At 37.1% G+C, this 20359-nt stretch overlaps 1 protein-coding gene across 2 annotated transcripts in view; it reads right to left on the bottom strand.

The window, feature by feature from the left end:
- Positions 1–729: 729 nt before the first annotated feature.
- LOC124154193 (facilitated trehalose transporter Tret1-like) overlaps positions 730–20359 on the bottom strand; it is a 36815-nt gene continuing 17185 nt past the window's right edge. For both annotated transcript variants that reach the window (XM_046527760.1, XM_046527759.1), the window contains exons 2-6: positions 7327–7505; positions 5455–5819; positions 4345–4914; positions 2974–3183; positions 730–1273 (exon numbers count right to left, since the gene is read on the bottom strand). In XM_046527760.1, the coding sequence (XP_046383716.1) occupies positions 1106–1273; positions 2974–3183; positions 4345–4914; positions 5455–5819; positions 7327–7432 (1419 nt within the window). In that variant the 5' untranslated portion in view covers positions 7433–7505 and the 3' untranslated portion in view covers positions 730–1105. The remainder of the gene's footprint in view (positions 1274–2973; positions 3184–4344; positions 4915–5454; positions 5820–7326; positions 7506–20359) is intronic.

A 20359-nucleotide genomic window follows, 5' to 3' on the forward strand; every position in this document is an offset into this window, starting at 1 on the left:
CAGCCAGCCCAGGCCTCCAGAATAATACGTATATGGTAAAAAGTCAGAGAAATTATTCTGCCTTATATAATGATTCAATTAAGGTCAGATTACCACTGCAAATTTTTACCAACTTTGAAATAAAATTAAAGCAGTGCTTTCTCAATGCAAAGCATTTTTCCTCTGTGGTATGAGATGGTTACATGTTATTGTGTATCCTGATTCCTATAGGATATATTCCCAATATATTTTACATGATATGCTTATTTGCAGAATGCCTGAGCCTGAAGTTGTGGATGATGTTAATCTGATCAATCACAATGTAGCAGTGGAGGGTGATGGTAGAGCTTACAGAAACTGAGCACAGATGATAAAAAACTATATAACACAACATGTCTCATCAGTATTTTACTTGAGATGGCTTGCAAGAAAGAAGATTGTAGATTATTTTTGTTCTTTTTCCGTAGTTATTTTCTTTGATGAGGCAATGTATGCTGCATAAATTATTTGACACTATCAATCATATTATTCTTAGTTTCATGAGGTTAAATAAGCTGAGATGAGAATAAGGATCTACCAAACCTGGAGAACCATTTGTCCCAGTCTGTCTTCCTGTCCCACTCAATTAACTTCAATGAGGGAACATGAAAGCTTTCAATGTAATACTTTCTCTTGAAAGGCTTGGTCCTTGACATTTTACTGATGGAGGTAGTTGCTATAATACTGAGAAACAAGGATACACATTATAAATTACAAAAATAGAAAATTAGCCTTTATTTACGTCATACAATGCCCAATTTTCAGGACCTTTTGTTGCGAGCAACATAAATTTTTCATCTCCTTCCATGATCTTCATACAATCTTCACAAAATATTTGGCTTTCCAGGCCAGAAAAATAGTTGGAAACAGAAGAACTTAAGGCATGACAGTAGTTTGGCCCCAAAAATTCATATTAACGAGATGCAACAAGGCAAGGGTTCAATATTAAGAGTTTCTCAACCAGAAGCTTTACCAAAACCTTTACATAAGAAAATTGAGGCACAATTTGCACCATTCAAGTATTTCGTCGGTAAGTTTTGACAGTTGGCACCATGGTAATGTAGATTCAATCTCGCTTCACTCCCTGTCAACTTGATGATCTGACTCGAAATCCTATGGAAAGTTGAGTCTGTATTTGCTCAAATGACTTTCCTTTGGTCTCGGGAAGGAGCAAGAACACAAAAATTGCTCCCAAAGCACTGAAACCCCCAAAGAGGAAAAACGCAGCAGCTGTATCCAGTAAATCCACCATGTCCTGCAAAAAATTCAATTGACAATGTTAGAAGTGGTGCAAAATATAACGATAATTTTAAACTAAATAAATTGTAGACAGAATAGGTAATTGGGAGAAAAAGTACTGATCAAGTGCTAAGAGGTGTGGTAGAAAAGAGAGGTCTCCTAAAAACCTGAAGAAGTCCACAAGGAGCTCATTAGTTTTCCACATCATGAGGCATGATGGCCGAATGAAAACAATTAATAAATGACAGGCTGACCGGAAAATGGGCAAGGGACAGACCCATATGAGTTGCATAAGACTGGCTATTAAACTTATAAAACCATTGGCTTATCATATCTCTTGGGAAATGACCACCCAGAAATAATATTTATTTTGACGTTTAAAGCAAATAACAGTGAATCGCTATCTTTGTAAGAAAGGTTTGTTTTTGTTTCTTTGTTGTATTGTTTGTGTTGTTTAGCATCCCTATCTTTTTAAGCATATTGGATAAGGATTTAAAACAGATGTAATTAATAAGTCAATATGAAAAGGCTAGCAGTTACGAGAGCAAAATGGAGAGCTGAGTCATGCCAATCTTTCATGATGATGATGTTGGGTAGGTAGCCATCATAAGAAGCCATCAATGGGATCATTCACACAGAACCAATATTCCAAATCATATAAAATAATTCATCAGATAGAAGGCAAAGGTAGGTTACAATAATGAAAAAAATCTCCCCCATTTAGCCTATCAAACATATAGGCAAATAGGTATATAGGCAAACATATAAACAAATAAGAAAACATGTAAGTAGCCACCCAATTTTCATGACTTGATAATGTGTCAAGGATATGGGTCATGTAACAGTCCAGGAAGATCCTTTCACAAGAGTGTAAACAAATCAAACCACACTTAGCCTATGCACATGGCCACAGAGTGGTGGAGAAGGGATGACATGCATAGCATGAATGTATGATACAATCAAAAAGTTATCAAAATAAAAAAGACGCCTCAAAAAAGGCTACTTGAAGGCACATGTAAAAATTTTACTTTTACAGTGCCTTTAAAGGTTGTACAATGGAATTGCATTTATGCACCCATTTCCTGTAGATATATCGGCTACACCAGTTACAATTTTTCCATTTTATATAAATGGAGGGTTCTCAGGCATAACTCATAAAAAAATAATATTACCTGCTGATGATGTAATTTAGATCCAAACTTTAGAAATTTGATCTATAACTATAATGATAAAATATCCACCTCGAAAATATATGTTATTCATATTTTCATCACAATAATTAAGATTTCTTTCTGCCAACTTTCTCAGCATGATTTAACACAGGATCAAAGTTTTGTTGAGCAGTCAACAGTCATATTAATATCACAAAATTACATAAATAAATTATATGGAGTGCGATAATAAAGATTCCACCAAAACCATTAGTTGAATGCATAAACAAAAAGATTTTGGCAACAACATGGGTCCTTCCAATCATGTAAAATAGCTCTAAAAAAATAATAAAATACCAGAACTGGAGACAAAAAAATGAAAAAAAGGTAAATTTTGTGGTAAATCCTGAAAAATCTACTTGAGCTGTTTCCACATCAAAGATAAGGAAAGAAAAATTACGACAGTCTACAATCTCTTGAAGAGGTAACCCCAAACGTGCTAGAAACTGGGATGGTCTCTCAAGAGATCATCTGCATTGAATCAGCAAAAATCAACTATAATCACCTGGAAGCATTTGGTGGTAATGAAGGACAAAACCCAGCATGCTGAGGCAACTATAGCTCCTGCAGGCCCTTTGGCAGTGGGGGGCAGCACCTCTGCCATTACGGCCCAAGGAAGAGGGCCAAAGCCAAGGAGGTAAGTACAAAGGTAAGCAATAACTGTGATCAAGGGGAGCCATGTAATGGAAGTCATATCACTGCCATCCTTTATGGCCTGTAAAGGAATAAAAAGCACTTCAATATCTACATATAAACCACCATAAGGACTGAATTATAACAAAAAACTACATATCTTAAAGAGAAAATATCGATTTTCATCCAAGACTTGGGCAATTTAATGAAATATCTGAATGATTACAAAGTTTACCACCAATGCAAGAGTCCATGTTAATTTCTTTTAGCTGTACGGTAAACTTACTCTATTCCTGTATTTCTACTCAATTTCATTGCATTCCTGTATTGCACATTCTCAAATCAAGTCATTATGTTTCATTAAATCAAGCTGTGCCCTGAAATATTTTTCTTGCCGTCTATAAGATTTGTCTATTTCAAACATTCAGCAAGACAGCTTAAATTTTCTTCTTTTCATCACTCACAAATTATAAAACATGAATAAAAATCATTGTCGCATCCTTACAGGCGCTTCTTTAAATCACCTCACTTTTTAATTTACAAGAATAATAAGCATTATGTCACCTTAAATGTAAAACAAAAATGTCTTATGAATTAAATATTTATGCCATTAGTTGTAAAAGCTTGTATTTCATATAATACAGCTGAAAAAATTCTATTCAAAATTTACTATAATGAATTTAAAAACCAAGCATTTATTTAAATGTTGTCAAGAAAATTAAGTTTTTTTCCAGACTGTAAATTTAGATATTTTTGATTTATGAGGTTTTACATTTCAGGTGACTATTAGGTATCATGACTGGGCAATACAAAAAATTTCAATGCACATTTCCTAACCAATTTACATTGAACTTCATGAGCTAATGCTTGATGTGCCCTGATCATGGGCATATTATAACACCTTTTTATTATGAACATAATGACTAAAATTACCATATCAGACAGAGAGAAAAGAAGGCAAGGAATGTAATGATGTAAGGCAATGAATATCAAAGATGGCCTTCTTCTCCCAGGTGCCAACTCTATAAATATTAAAGAATAATTTTGTATGAAAATATCCAGCTCCAAATAACCTCCTTTATAGATCAAATTTGTGGATTCCACCGTATAAACAATGGAAACAAGTGATAGAGGATAATGATACCTAATGGCAATATGCTCTTCCCACAATCAGATAAGAAAGACATCAAATTGCGTCCTCCGCAGCAAATATGTTAATTTAAAAATCCGTTAGCTTGTTTACCTGGAAATAACCTCCAAGAGAAGCCAAAGAAATTGCCATTCCAGTCGCTGAAATCAACAGCAGTATCCTCCTCCCAGCCTTATCTGCAAGTGGCGTGGCTATCTGAGAAAAGATGAGCATCACCACGGCAACTACTATCGAGCTTGTTGATGGGCTCATTGAACTCCCAGCATCCTTGAATATGCGCTGAGTATAGAAGAAAACAACATTGATCCCTGAGAGCTGCTGAATGACCACTAGGCCAATGGAAATGACAAGAGCTCTCTTCATGGCAGGAGTTGAGGCAAGTTCCCGGAAGGAAGATGTCCTCTGCTCTTCTGCTTCCCTTTCCACATTCTCTATTAATCTTCCCATTTCGTGCCCGACATTTGTCGTGCCTCTCAGCCACTGGAGGGATACCTGGGCCTCCTCCTGCTTGCCTTTTGCCAGCAGACACCTCGGACTTTCAGGCATCAGAAGTATGAGGGCAAGGGCCAGCACAGCGAGGGCTGCTGATGACCATGCAAGGGCACCATAGTGTTCGGCTGCACCCACTGCATTCGCAAAGAGGATACCAACGTTGAACATGACCTAAATATTAATATAAATCAGAAATTCTAGGTAAGTCAAAAGCTATTGTGCAGTCAATAAATTATTATATACTACACTGAACTAAGCAGTCTCTTTCCCTGCTGTTCAAAACTGAAAATCACTTCTGTTCTATGATTTCTGAAGGGGGAAATTCAAACAGCATTCAAATCGCCTGCAGCATTGTCCCTCCTGCCTTATTTAATGGAATCAGTGACAGGATACACTTACATAAGGCATAACTTCAAGATTACAATATGCAAAATGGCATTCATAACTTGGGAGGGCACAGGCCAGAAAAGGAAATGATAAAAATATTTGGGACTAAAAGCTACATACCTATAAGCTGTCCTAGAAAGCATGTTAGTAACTTATGATGCTGCTCGTGGAATTTAAATGGGGCAGTGAATTGGATATTAATAATTTTTATAGTGATGCCACCAATTTGCTCTTATTTTATTTCCCAATGCTATAGAAATATGTTGGTGCTTTAACATATAATTTTTCAAGAAAATTGAAGGCACATTGCCTGGTCATAGTTACCTGCAATATGGATCCTAATGTGCCCCTGACAGAATCCTCAGCTATCTCGGCCACATAAATAGGCACAGCAACCACAACACCACCCAAAGCAAGCCCACCAATGAGACGAGCAGCGTAGATGGCCCACAAGTCTTGAACAGACCCGATGATGATATAGGATATGAGGAAGGGGATGGCAAGCGCAGCAATGGCTGGCTTTGGGCCAATGGAATGCGTCAGTGTGCCAGCCATGGCTGCCCCTGGGATAGCTCCCAGTGAGAGCAGTGACCCTATCCAAGATCCTTGCTGATCGTCATAGGGGAGCATGGGAAGCGCTGGGGAAGTCCAGGCAAGGCACGTTCCGGCTACTGCAGCTGATAAGGTAGCTGAGGAGGGAGGATACGAGAACATCACATTAGTGGTTGATCAGAAATGCATCGCTTATGCATTCTAAATGAAGTGCCCTCAGTTAAAAAATTTAGTAGGGTAATAAAGATAGGTGTATCTTGTACCTTTTTGAGTAAATTATATTTATGTAAATACCTATGTAAATTTCCCACTTGTTTTTATGCATTTTCTGGAGAAGTAAGCACTCTGCTGTTTAGTACATACTCGTCCTCGATGGAAGTACAAAATTAATTCCTGTGGAATACCCAAAAATGTGTTTGAAATTGGTACACATATTGCTTAAATACAATCACAGAGGAGTGCAATGGTAAGCAAGTCCAACTGCAATGTCATGGTCACAGGTTAACATTTTCAGCATAATGCCGAGTAGCACTCGGGCCAGCCAATTTCCCCATGTGCAAGGGACCTGAGCAAAACTATGGCATTGGGTTCATGGCTTCTGCATCCCATTACATTCTCATTTTTTCCTCGATCTATTCCTTTTCTGGATAGAATTTAACATTATTAAGTTCAACAGACCTTCATCTCCTTACTTAAATGGCTTTTAATTGACAAAATCCATGTCAGATAATTTTAAGGGTTCAGAAACCAACAGTAATATTTACTATTTTTTATGAAAAAAATTTCCCAAAAATCCCTGTCCGCCGGGAAGTTTTTGGTGCATGTAAAGCCTGCAGTTAGGAAAGTGTTGAAACTGTGGTTACTAGAAATTGAACTTTTGGAAGAAAAAAATTGAAATGTTCTATAGAATTTTAAGGGCCAACAACAAAATATGTTGTACCGACTACACTACCCCAACTAGTAGGAGGGATAAGTTTCATCAAAAGGCACCAAGGTATGTATAAATTGCAGAATCACACACTTTATTATTCAAATAATTACTCTTACTTAAGTAAAAAACTTATATTTTTGTATCATCTGCATTCTAAATAAAGTGCCCTCAGTTAAAAAACTTAGTAGGGTAATAAAGATAAGTATATCTTGTACCTGTTTGTGAAAATTATATTTATGTGAATAGGTATGTAAATTCCCCACTTGTTTTTACGTATTTTCTGGAGAAGTTAGCATTCTGCTGTTTAGTACATGCTCATCCTTGATGGAATTACAAAATTAATTCCTGCGGACTACCTAAAAAAGGGTTTGAAACTAGTATGTTTGAAACCAGTCTTTAAATGCAATGTTGCTCATTGTTGAAATAGGTACTCTGAGAACTGAGGCACTGAAAACTATTTGAAAATTTTTCTGGAGTTGAACTTTTAGGCTAACTTTAACTCAATTTTACAGCTAAGAACATATCTGGATTACCAGAACTACGAATTAAATATCAACACCAAGAATAGATGACATATCAAAGATATATAAAGTTAATTCCTTCACTGGCCTTTAAAATAAGCCATGTTCTCTGTGTCTTCTTCCATGACTGCCATACATAATTTGGATTCCTAATACCTCTTCAACGATTAAAACTTCTCTGATTGACCTTACCTGACATAGCAGCAATGTATTGTGGCCATTTCTTCCCTGGTTGCTCTTGGGCATCGCTTGCAGCCAAGGCAGCCCTCTCCGCAGCAGCAACAACATCCTTCTCCATAGTGACACAGGCACAAATGTCAGGTAAGGATGAAGTTATACCTCAAACTGGGTATCAACAAATGGAGCACTACCTGAAAGGATGCATTAATTTTTAATGTATAACAGAGAACAGGATTCAAAGTGAGTGAAGGTCCAACAAACAATATAAATGTAATTAAGTACCTACTCCAAATGAAAGTACCTAATTAAAGAAATAATAACCCTTGATGACCAACTGAAATTACTAAAAGCTAATGTTTTCAAGTACAAATTAATGTTATCAAAGTTAATAATTATTTATATGGTCCCAATATAGAAATTGCAGGTCAAATAAAATGGCATAAAATATAAATTAATTAAAAATGATACCAGCGTTAACGCTAATATTATTAACTATTATTATTAATATTTGATCCTAGAACCTAAGAATGTATTCAGCTTATAAAAATACATTAAAAACAACAGTTTTAGCTATACTTAATATACCAACGAAATATGAAGTAATTTTATGATTTATACCGTTTAATATCAAAATAACTAACTATCCACCAAAGAAAAAAATCAAAGGAGTTGAAATTGAAATAAGTCTTTGGTAGAGTAAGGAACTCAGGTAAGTCACTGAGTAACAGTAGCATCTTCCATTTTCATAAATTCAACTAGTTTTAGGAGCATGTGTCAGTAAATTTGTAATAAACTGACTTTTCAGCATCAGACACAACACAAGCACATTTATTAGATACTACGAAACTGGAATATTTATCGTCAAATTTTGGGAAAGTTATACCTTCACTGAATTGTACTTGCTATACCCATTGAACTTGCTATTCTTTCTCCCCAGGAGCCATATTCTACCCAGAGTTATTCCTATCTATGGGTTTCATTTTACTGGTGATGAAATTACAATCACTTTCATTACAGTCTTTATATCCATTGATGTCCTTAATCTCTCCATAGTTTTATTGTCTTAAGTTAATCATTTAATCAAGCTGCATAAGGTTTTGACCATAGCCTTTAAATTAGGTAGGATAAAGACCAATCCTAAGCCAAAGAAATGCTAATATGAGGTCAGAATTTACATTAACCAACGCCACGAACTAAATTCTTACGATTGAACATCTTAAAAAAGTGGCGAAGAAGTCCTCTCCAAACGTCACGAATACCTTGGAAACCAAGGTTAAACTATCCAAAGCCAATTAAATACTGGCCAACATTAACAAAAAATAAAAAATAAACTAAGGAAATATCATGTCATAGGACAACGCACTCTCAAACAACCACGCACAATAATTTTAACCCGAAGAAAAAATTACGTTAATTAAAGAATAGATGGCAAGAATTGACTTAGGATTAATCTAAAAAAAATATGAGATCATAAAGAGTATTTTTTAAGTTGCAGTCCTGCTGAGGAATCTACGAAAAACTTGTTCTTGATTTCGTTAAAATTTTATTTTTTGATTACTTCGTAATGATTAATATTTTAAAATAGATGTCGTTTATTAACATATGATTGGTTGGAAAGTCTCCTGAGCTAGGGCTAAGAAAAAAGTTGCTTTCGTTGTGAAAACGTTTATAGACGTCTCGAGACTCAACGTAGTTTTCTAAGGTGTATACTATGGTCAGCCGTCTTTATCACGACGCAACTGGATGAACAAAGGTTTGTCGGCATTGCTCATCTGTACATACTCAATGTTGGACATGTATTGCGCAATGACCGAGACATTTTGGGCGAGGGTATTGTCGGTATTGTCCAAGACCAAGGTAACGCTCTTCTCATTGAGGAAAGGTATTATAAAATTATTTCCAGTCCCGCCTTTAATGGATGAATGGTTTGATTTAGTCCAAGCTGTTCGATTAAATGAATATTGGGGTCACGGAGTCCATGACTGATAGAGTAAGCTTCTAGTTATTCAAAGCGAGTCCACTGAATGCGATGACGCTAAAGATTACTCTCACGCCGGATGTTCCAGTATATGGGCGTCAAATGGCGTCATTGTACACATACAAAATTGGGACAGGATAAAATAAAATAGAGGACAAAAGCGCATGAAAGAAAGGTTTCATAAGATCAAAGAAAGATACCGAAAACTACGAAGAGAAAAATATTACCCTGTTGAAAATATTTCATGTGATTTTAAAGACATTATTGCTTGAAGCGCGTCAGTGGAGTCTATGAAATGGGTAAGTGCGAATTTTACGCAGTTGTTAGCTGTGATTTCTTTGAGAATTCGCCTCTTTTCGTTATCCACTATATTTTAAATTAATTTCGACCCCAAATTTGGGGTAAAATTATATTTATCCACGAAGGAATCCTAAATAATTTAGTTCTCGGGTGATTGGAGCGACCGCACTCCGAAACTTTCGAGAAAATAGCAGTTTGAAACCTGGCTATCCATCACATTTCGATTCTGAACGCCCTTAAGGCATAAAAATGCCACCTCTCCCTCCAGAAAACTAAACAAAATAATATTTACTGCGGACGATTAAGGTCGGAGTCTTGGGAGGAAGGTCATTACTTAACGCAGCGCCTTGGTGGCATTCAATACCTCGTAGATGATTCGTCTGACGTCCTATAACTGAAGACAAGTAGCTTTTACATTTTCATAAATTATTTATAAACACTATTAGTCATGCTGGTAAAATAAACGAAACACAATGGTGAGCTACATTTAAAAAATTACCATTTTTTCAAAATTGCCCGATATTACGGAGGGAGGAGGGCGTCCGCCTCCACCCCGTTAATCCGCCACTAATGGTTAGGGCAGTGTATGCAAAAGTACAATATGGCAGTTTTGAAAGTGACGGATAAAACAGTGACTGATTGGTATAGTTTTTGTAGAGAAGTTTGTGAGACTGTATTGATTGAAGAAAGTACTCAAATTGGAGGAAAATTTTTGATTTGTTGATAAAAATATAGTAACCATAACGCGCGGGGAAAATAGTTCTAGAAACCGCCGCCAATCCACCAATTGGCGAATAAGGGGCTCCAACTCCAGTCGCGCCTATTATTCTTTCAGCAGAGCTCATATTTCAGTTTCACTCCTGTTAAAGAAGATACGTACTCTATTCGGTAGGATTACCATTCCCGGCCGGAGAGAAAAATGATTTAGGTGTTGTTTTCGTGTCGCGCGTGGCTGATAAACAGGCAATCGATAATAGATCCCGTTGCTATTGACGCCGAGAAGGTTTGACAGGTCGAGGGATGGGGAGGGAAGGCAGGAGAGATGATAAAAGAGCCGAGGGAGACATTGGGAGCATGGGAGTGGTGGAGTCAAGGACCGCTTCCGAAAAACACTGCTTTGACCATTTTCTGCCTTTCCTTTGAAAGTGGAGGTCATTCACTCTAATCATTACTTGAGATTTAAGAGGACTCATCACCTCCGCTTCAACGATATTATTTCGCGATGTATTACTAGTTCAAAACCATTGCATCTACACGATACCCTACCTTCAGGGTGTTTGGCAGGGGGTGACCTATCACCAACATGGAGCACGCAAGAGGACCGCCACATGCACAACGCACGATCATAGAAATATTATGTAGGTACCTTATCAAAATATACGTGTATATTCATGCAAAGACAAAACTTGCCAATTGTTGGTAGTTCCAATAGAAAATCCATGCAAGGATAGATATGGAAGACAAAAAAAACATGCAATGAGTCCTTCGTTAAAACTTTCGCGGGCACTCGTCCTATTAAATAAGGACGCTGGGGCCACCCAAAAATTGACGCGGCGACATAGGCCAAAAGTGCAATGCAAAGCATTGCAAAGCATGCAATGAGTCGTCCTAGCGAGTGACGCCATAAATGCTATTAATTGAGACGCTGTTGCTATCCTTAATAGTACGAGGGAGTTTACGAAAACTTACCCTTATACCGTCTTGAAATTTACATGGCACATAGAGCCCTTATTAGCACTTGCCTGCATTTAAAATTTGAAAATTTTACCCCAGTGTATTCTCAAAGATACAATTTTTATGTTTAATATTTGGTAACGCTGAAAATAAGAAATTGTATGCTGTGAAATTTTAATAGCTGTAGCCTCTGATTGAAACAAATAATAATACTTTACGAAAGAAAACACAACAGGACCGGTAGAGTGTCGTATCGTGAGGGTGTCGTATCTTCTTAAACAAAATAAAATTGCGCTAATAAAGAGGTTAGCACACAGCTTATAGTTTTATACAATAACGTAACTCGACTTAAAATATGACATTTGCAAATAACTCAGAAAGTAATGCACTGACTGGCGCACGTTTAATTTTTATCATGATTCTCTTGGCATAAAGACATTCACATCAATTTTTTGTCACTTCCATATTTAAAATCTAGCTCTTATCGACATTTTTCCTATTATTAGGCCTGATATCGCACGGTTAATTCATTTTCTTGGCTATTTTATTCACGGAAGTGAAATAATTTATTCCAAAAAGAGCTCACTACCTCTCGACAGAGTAAAATTCCATGAAAAAAATATGCGCGGTATTCGTTGTCTAATTGGAAAATCTTGTATTAAATTATTGATGAAACATTCTCCAGCTACATTACATTAGCTTATCAAGAAGATGAAAATAGTCATTACTTTTACCATAAATGTCAAACAAATAATTGCGGAAATACCATCTTTTAATCGCGTCGATTGGACTCTTAAATTTAATTCCGTGATTGAGCTTACTTGTGATCGTATACTCTTCATTAGCCTTATTCTTTCACTCCCAGACAGGGCCGGTTATAGACATTTTATTAGTGTAAGCAAACAGCATTCCAACCGCACCCCTAAAAAATAATTACAGAGGTAGTAGGATTAGTACTGAACAATGGGCTAAGCGCTTACGTGCCCCTTTTTGCTCGGCGCCCTATGCGGCCGCTTACTTACGCTTACACCGGCCCTGCTCCCAGCGCACCCGATTACACATCGGAAAACTAGTCAACAACTTTAACAAGAGTGATATTATAGATAACGTCTAGTGGACCATTTATATGCTATTACAATCCAACGATCCATCGGAACAAAGAGATCCTTAACATAAACTGAGGTCAAAGTCCTTCAAAAATTCAATGAACCAAGTAGTTCCCTCAGAATTCGAATACAAAACCGCCAAACAAAATAAAAACAGAAATACAAGCGATCAATTAATCAACCAGTTGAAAAATATAGATTTTTCAAAGTGTCACACAAAGTCGAGAGATGATAAATGGCCTAAAACGATAATTTGAACGGTTACAAGTGGGAACGCGATATGAAAACTTGAGACATGAACCCGAACAACTTATGCCGATGGGGTTATCAAGCAGACTTTTACCGCTTCGCGAGCCAGGGGTCAAAGCGGGGCTTTGAAATACTTTGGCCGCCTCAATATTTGGAAACATGATTTCCACTCACTTGAAATGCATGCAGAATGTAAAGGTGAGAGAAATCAATGCCATTATCCACTAAAATCCGAGCTGAAAAAAATGTTTTCTAATAGAGGACACTCAAAAAGTTAGTAATGCCATCAGAGATCAGAGGGAAGTCAAAGGAAGGCTTATTTGAAACTTAGTACTCAACCCCCAATAAATTGAAAGGTGGGTGACGGATGAAGAAGATATTTTCAACTTTCTAGGTTCGTCGGTCGAAACCAAGCAATCTTGAAAATTTTGAAACCTTGAAAAGTCACATGATTTTTTACCAATTTTTTAAAATATAATAATATTTACTATATATTTTAAAGAGAAAAAGACTCTAATTGCCTCGGTACAATGAATTAAGGATTGAGATAAGTCAGTAAGGACGTTAGGAGAAGACACAAGCATTTCAATTTCAGAACGATAATAATAACTTACACCAGCATACCCGTGGCTGAGGAGGCAATAAATACGCAATGCCTCTCATTACCTGACCTTGAAGGAAGGAAGCAAACCTCTAATTGAGGATTAGTACTATCTCAGATATTCTCTCTTCCATCTATTAGCAGTATTTAGCCAGCACCTTTTTTCATTTAAGCTGTTAAGCTGTAGGGTAAAGGGTGTAAGCAGAGCAGCGTTTAAAAATTTCCTCCACTAGGAAATACCTTCACTTTGTATTTAGTAGTGCAAATATCTCTAATTGTAAATTCAGAGTGCCACTAAAATTAGAGAGAAAAGAGTGGGAAAAGCAATTTTCATATACATTAATCCCCTCATTTTTACATATAACCTTCAATCTTGAAATATATTAGTATTATTACTGTGATGAAAATTACTTTTTTCGCTACTAATGACAGAAAAATTTAGATCAGGAATACAATAAATATAAAGGTGGATGACGGATATAAAAGGGCATTCTCATATTCCGGATTAGTTGGTCGGAACCATGTTTACAAACATGAAAATTTAACATGATTTTTTACCAAATCGAAAGAGAAAAAGACTGGAACAGCCTCGGTACAGTGAATTAAGGATTGAGAGAACTCAATAGGAATGTTAGGTGAAGACACAAGCATTTCGGAACGATAATTACTTCCACCAACATACCCGTGGATGAGGAGAAATACACAATGCCTCTCATTACTTGACCTTGACGGAAGGAAGCAAACCTCCAATTGAAGATTAGTGCTATCTCAGATATTCTCTACTCTATCTATTAGCAGTATTTAGCCCGCATCTTCTTCAATTTAAGCTGCAGGGGTAGGAAAGGGTGTTAGCGGAGTAGGGTTTAAAGATTTTCCCCCTAGACAACAACTTCACTTTGTACTCAGCAAAAGCTTTCATCGTATATTCAGAAGGCCTCCTAAAGTACACGGAAAAAAGAGCCAACGAATAACTTTCATCTTCATTGATGCTCTCATGTTTACAGTTTACATTAAATTTATTTTCGTTTCCCTATAAATGACAGAAAAAAGTAGATTACGACGAAAATACGATTTCACTTCGAAATAAAATTTATATCATGACGTAAGTTATACTAGAGACAGCAGTAAAACTTGGTACATCAGTGCTCTTCTCCTACAATCATTAGGGAATAAATGCTGTAACTTACGTTGATGGCAGATGGCCGAAAAAGGACAAAAATTTAAACCAATATGCCATTTAAACGGGGAGAAATTCAATGCCCTACAATGTCCACTCACTTTAAGCGAAAGAAGTGAATAGAATGAATTTAAATCTATTACAAACCACATTTTTCAGAGGGATAGTCAAGCATAAGTAAAAACGTAAATTTGCCGATTTTGACCAGAAATAAAAAAACCGATGTATACCATATTCATCGAATGATCTCCGCAAGATCAAAATTAAGTTTTAAGAAATTATCAAGATACATAATCACAACTTTGGCAGAGTTAACAGGTCGAGATATCAGCAAACGCCAAGAATCACAAAACCACCGCTCAGGTATACGTAGACCCAGTTAAAAAAAGAGTTGCCCTTGGAGTCTAGGACTATAGTTAGAGACTCCCTCCCAGCTTACTACGACTATAATAGCCGACCTTCAAAAAATAGTCCAGGCTCGTATGCAACAACAGCTTCTAAAGTTGAAACGGCCAATCATACCATGCTATGGCAGCCAGGAATCTCAACAACGCGCTGCTTCCGCCCTAACCAAAGTAACCTTTCCATACTGGACTCATGAAGGAGCTGCTATAATGAATGAGGACCTTGAGTGAAGCATATCTGCGAGAGGTTAGAAAAGGAAAATCATGCAACGTACCAAACAGAGGTTAATATTGAAAGCGATCTCTGGAAGCCTACAAGCTCTTGAATCGAACGATGAAAGACTTGATCTTCGTGGTAGGGATGTGCGGTATACTTCGGTATATTTTTATCACGTTTTTTATGACTCGATACAACAGAATAGCGCGATCTTCGATTTGACAGGCCATGACTTCGCCCCGCCACGACCGAGGCCAGCAACATTTGAAATTTTGTTTCAATACTATACACTTTTATTAACTTTACCTCAAAATCTATTTTGTAAATTTTACAGTAACGACATATTGGATGCAAAACTTCTATATATGAGACACCGGTCATTGTCGCATGGGTCAGCCACTTATATCCTGAACTCCTCAGGTTGGTAGCTGAAGTTTAAAACAAGACGGTGTAAGGTCAAGAAAAAAGGACCAAATACGCACGACCGGTTAAGCCTCTTAACGAGCTGCCACCTCAAATGAAGACCACGTTTGGCGCATTTCCAATAGAGTCATTTACTAAGGCTTGGAGCCATTCTTTCGCCAGCGCAGTGTCCATTCACCAATCGACCGTGCAGATTAGGAGGACAAATACGCTATGCATTTCCACTTGTTTCATCTTCCTTTTGATAAATTACTCTCCGGAATAATATATTAACAAACTTGAACCAACAGAGATACGATGTGTGCACATTGTGCATATATCTATGCACATATCACATGCGCATTCTTTGTCTTGCTTACACGATGATTAAATTCACTTACATATATTCTATATTTCATATTACACCCACATAAATCAGCACTCATGAAATGAAGCGGTATTATTTTATTATAGCCAAATAATTAACATCCGCATACATCAACACTAATGAAATACAGCGGTATTATTTTATTATAGCCCAACAATTACATTTAACATCTACAACATCATTAAGGGCCAGCGCAATCGAAATGACTTTCCGAGACCTCTACCCCGATCGACTTCTTTCCTTCGATCGAAAAGCATCCCTTGAATTGATAGGAAGCAGTCAGAAACGCACGTATTGTCCTGAGGATAGTAAATGACGTAGAGTCCGATCCAAGTGTTCCGATTCGTTCCTGATTCTGAAAACACCGAGCTGTAAGTAATTCCTGTTCGACCGGTCTTTTTTGGTGACTGATTTCTCGCTTAAAACTTACCAAAATGAAATTTTCAGGTTAAGCAGAGGTGACCTCGTAGTAAATTCGATGGCACCTCAAATTTGATAATTATACCTTTTTAGATTTTATTTGATAAATCAGGTTTAATTTCTTAATATTTGAGACATGGGTAAATTTTGAATAGGGCCTTCTCTGTTTCCCCGGAAAATTTCAAGATGATATCATAAGTTTTACGTGAGTAATCCGTCACCATAAAAGTACGGTCGAGAAAGAGGTCGTGTTAAGCAGCTGTTTGCGTCATCGCGATGTCCATCTTTGCGAGTGACTCTCCACGCGCAAATCGGTGCTTGAGGTGAATGGGGAATTCGACACCGACCGCGAGCCCAAGGGAACACCACTGAGTAGATATGCATAGACTTTAGTCGTCAGCGCAGGTTAGCCAGCAAAATTTTCTCTCCGTTATGAATATAAATATCGACAGAAAATACTGGAGAAAGCGTAGATCATATTGTGAGTATTGCGATACGTTAAGAATACTTACATTCGACCGCGGTGGAGGTTGAGGACATTTTATGCCCATTTACGTGACGGATTATTCCTTTGAAACTCATCTGGAAATTTAAATATGACGTAGAGATAACCGCAGTTAGAGTTTCCAAGTAGGCTTCCGCGGAGATTATGATGATATTTAGTGATTTTTCCGGGTATTCTTCAAAATGGATAAACGCGGAAGAAAACCCGGAAAAATCACTAAATATCATAACCGCAGTTAATTTTTACCTGAATCTCACAGAAAATAATTTTGAGACAGAATAGTAATCTGAATTTCCATATTAAAGTCGCAGGTAAATGTTGAAAAGGGTTTACTGTACATAACCAGAAAATTCCGTGATGATTTTCGAAAATAAGGTTCAATTTCAAAGACAGTGAACAAACGGCACTGGCAGGGCGCGGTTTCCAACACGTAACTATTTTCAAAGCGTAATTTCAGCATTACTGAACTCTGAGAACCCACTGTGGAGCTAAAAACTTAAAAGTTGTAGTTGTCTTTCACTACAAAAATCATGCTTCAGTGATAAGAAATACATGGTAACAGCCTAAACAAACGCTCCGTTCTCAGATCGATCATTGCCATAGAAAATAATAAGAACATAACGAATAACGATGGGGTTCATTTGCCAAATTTTATTAAAAAATTCAGACGCTTTTCATAAGCATTAAATTCATGCAAAAAGCTCTAACATTTTAAAATGCCATGCTTATTTCCGGGGTATCGTTTGCGTCAGACTTAGTTTGGAGTGATCTACTCGCAATACCAGTATGTCAGTTAAAGAACCCGGTACTCCGGAAAAAGTTACATTCATCCATCATTCACTTTTCCGGTCATAGTAGCCCTTTTTTATAACGCATTACTTGATTTAAAGTTTAACTATAATCTTGAGATTACTATGCAATATGTAATGGAACCCCTGTACTTATTTTCCTCAATCTCAAATTTGAACATTTTTAATCTGAGAAAATAATTAAGTAAAAATTTTTCTGTAGTTTGTTTGCAGCTTATCCTGCACATACTATCAGAAGTAGTTTTTTCTGTCTCAATCTCAACTTTGATAATTTTAAATACTGAAGTAAAATATACCCGTGTAGTTTTTTTTGCCACTTGTCAACTAGTACAGCGTCGCATGGAGAGAATAAATTATTCCCGCTCAGCCAGTGTTTTCACGCGAATTTGCTCTTGCTTAAAATTGAATCTATCGTCTATATTTACAGGGTGTATACATAGTTTTATCAGAATTTTCCTGCTTATAAAGTGGGAAAATCGTCTCTTAAAATTAGTATTTTATCAGAGCTAGTTTTTTTTATAAATTAGAGATGAATATAAATGAAGACTAGAGTTGGTTCAATATGGTCTGAAATTTATAAAAAAGTTTTAAACAAGGAACACGATGGGAACAGAAAGCGAGCAGGTTTCAACTGACGTTGCGTACCGTTCCATAAATGCTGTTTGCGTTTATATCAGCTGTGTTGTTTTTGCCCTCGGATTCGCGTTTTTTTTGTTTTGACACTGAAAAGTGGCGTAAATTAAAAGCGTTTTGAAATAATGGTGGCATTTAACACCTTTAAAGTGCGCGATAAATGTGCAGTCAAGGGTTATCAATCGCAAGTCTTCATAACAGCGGAAACGTCAGCGAGAAACGTCTCCATTATGATTCGGGAGATGCTCGGATTGAATATCGCGCCTCTCGTAGAGAAGCAGTGAGCATCTGCGAATGCGCCGACACGAAAGCATTCGCCGCAGTGGTGAACGACCGGCCCTCCCATCTGCCAGACACACGCGGCGAGATCGCTTCCGCAGTAGGTCAATGCAGAGGGATGGCTGGTCGCGAGGGAGAGGGAGGGGTAGGGGCGGGGACAGCCAACCAAGCGATACGAGAGAGGGATGGGAGAGATCTTCATCAGAAGAAATGGGTCAGGCAGAAGGAAGCCCGAGTTTAAACTGCACGCGACCGGCGTCCTTATATTGGCGAGTAAATAGTGAGCGACAGGGAAGGCTACTGAAAGTAAAAGTTATCCTTATTCGCGACTACCTGCCTCACCTACTGAAGACCTGTTCATGGATTACATTGGCAAAGAGTTAAATCAAGCATTTGTCATGGCGAAATTGAACCTTAGCGAGAAAAACATATTTACATAAAAATTATAAAATACGTATATATAAAACGTATAAATTCGCACCCGTACGCGTGACTGCCAACTAAGTCGCTTATTTCATGCAGTGACTCGATGAAAAATTAGCTTAATAGCTCTGTGGCGTTGTGAAAACATGAAAGCGTGCTGAATGCTCATCTATTACTCTTTTGAAGAGATATCGGCAAACTGCGTCACACACCGTATAGCAATAGAGTTGTTTCGATATCTTCTACGGAGTTTACTTCTCCATTTCACATAATATCAATGCTTTATTTTTCAAGACAAGATACCTTCTTCCTCGTTTCACGGTCTGAGTTTACAAAATACGGATTAAAAGCGTACGAAAAAATGACAATGTCACTTCGAGATTCAAAATTTCACGCTAATTTTTCCGCTAATTCAAACTCTATCCAAAGGAGAGCATTTAATTTATTCTCTCATCCCCATTAAAATTCTCAATTTATTGGTTACGTTAGTAAACCATGCTTACTCGTTTTTCTTCCATTTTTCTCCTATTTGACAGAGATTCGATCACTATGGCTTCGTCAGCTAAGCCAGTTATTGTCGATCGGTACGCAGTTAATCATAGTTTAGTATATTTTTTCTTCCGAGTAGAACTTTTAGAAAGTAAAACTTAGATTTAGTCCTAAATTCAACAACGGGGCTAGGAACAGTTCCATTTTTGCGATATCGGTTCGATATTCGCACATATCTACGGCTTACAATTGGAGCCATTTTTCACAATCTGTTCATACTTGCATCAGTAATTCTAATATTTACGTATTCGATTTGAAATACCTAAAAAACTATTGCAAATTTTCAAAAAGTTTCAAAAAATGAATTAGTACTCGCTCCGTTTTTTAAAGTCATTAATAATGGAATTAAGATAACTACCCATATAATCCTCAGTCATGTCTACAGGCTTGATTCTGATTGTGAGTTAGGAAGGCAAACCATGATTTTCTACGAATTTCAACCATATTCCCATTACAGCCACAGGCAAGAAGTGATTTTTTTCAAATTTATACAATAGGGAGCACCAAAATTTTCGCAGTAGTCATATCTCAACGTCGACTTATTTTATCTTTGAATACATTTTTGATTCCATTGTTTCATTGAGGCTTAAATATTTCGATGATCGGCTCAATTGATTCCCCAAACTCTTCTACCTTTCATGATATGTTTTTTTCTCTTTCGCGGATGCTCCTGTCCCAGATTTACTTACCATTGATTTTTTCCACTTATTAAATTTAACTGCAGACACAAATTCAATTGCGATATTGATATGAGCCGTGATTAGAGCAAAGAATCAACCTGTTAAACCTTGTTCTCTTTCCCGATATCTCAATTACATGGGAAATCACAAATTTTTGAAACGCACTTAACCTGATTCGCTCAATTGATATCACCCGAAAATCATTTGTCCAAGGTTAAACCTTGCCCTTAACCTAAAAAATGTTGAAAACT

Source organism: Ischnura elegans, chromosome 2 (assembly GCF_921293095.1).
Source record: "Ischnura elegans chromosome 2, ioIscEleg1.1, whole genome shotgun sequence".
NCBI lineage: Eukaryota > Metazoa > Arthropoda > Insecta > Odonata > Coenagrionidae > Ischnura > Ischnura elegans.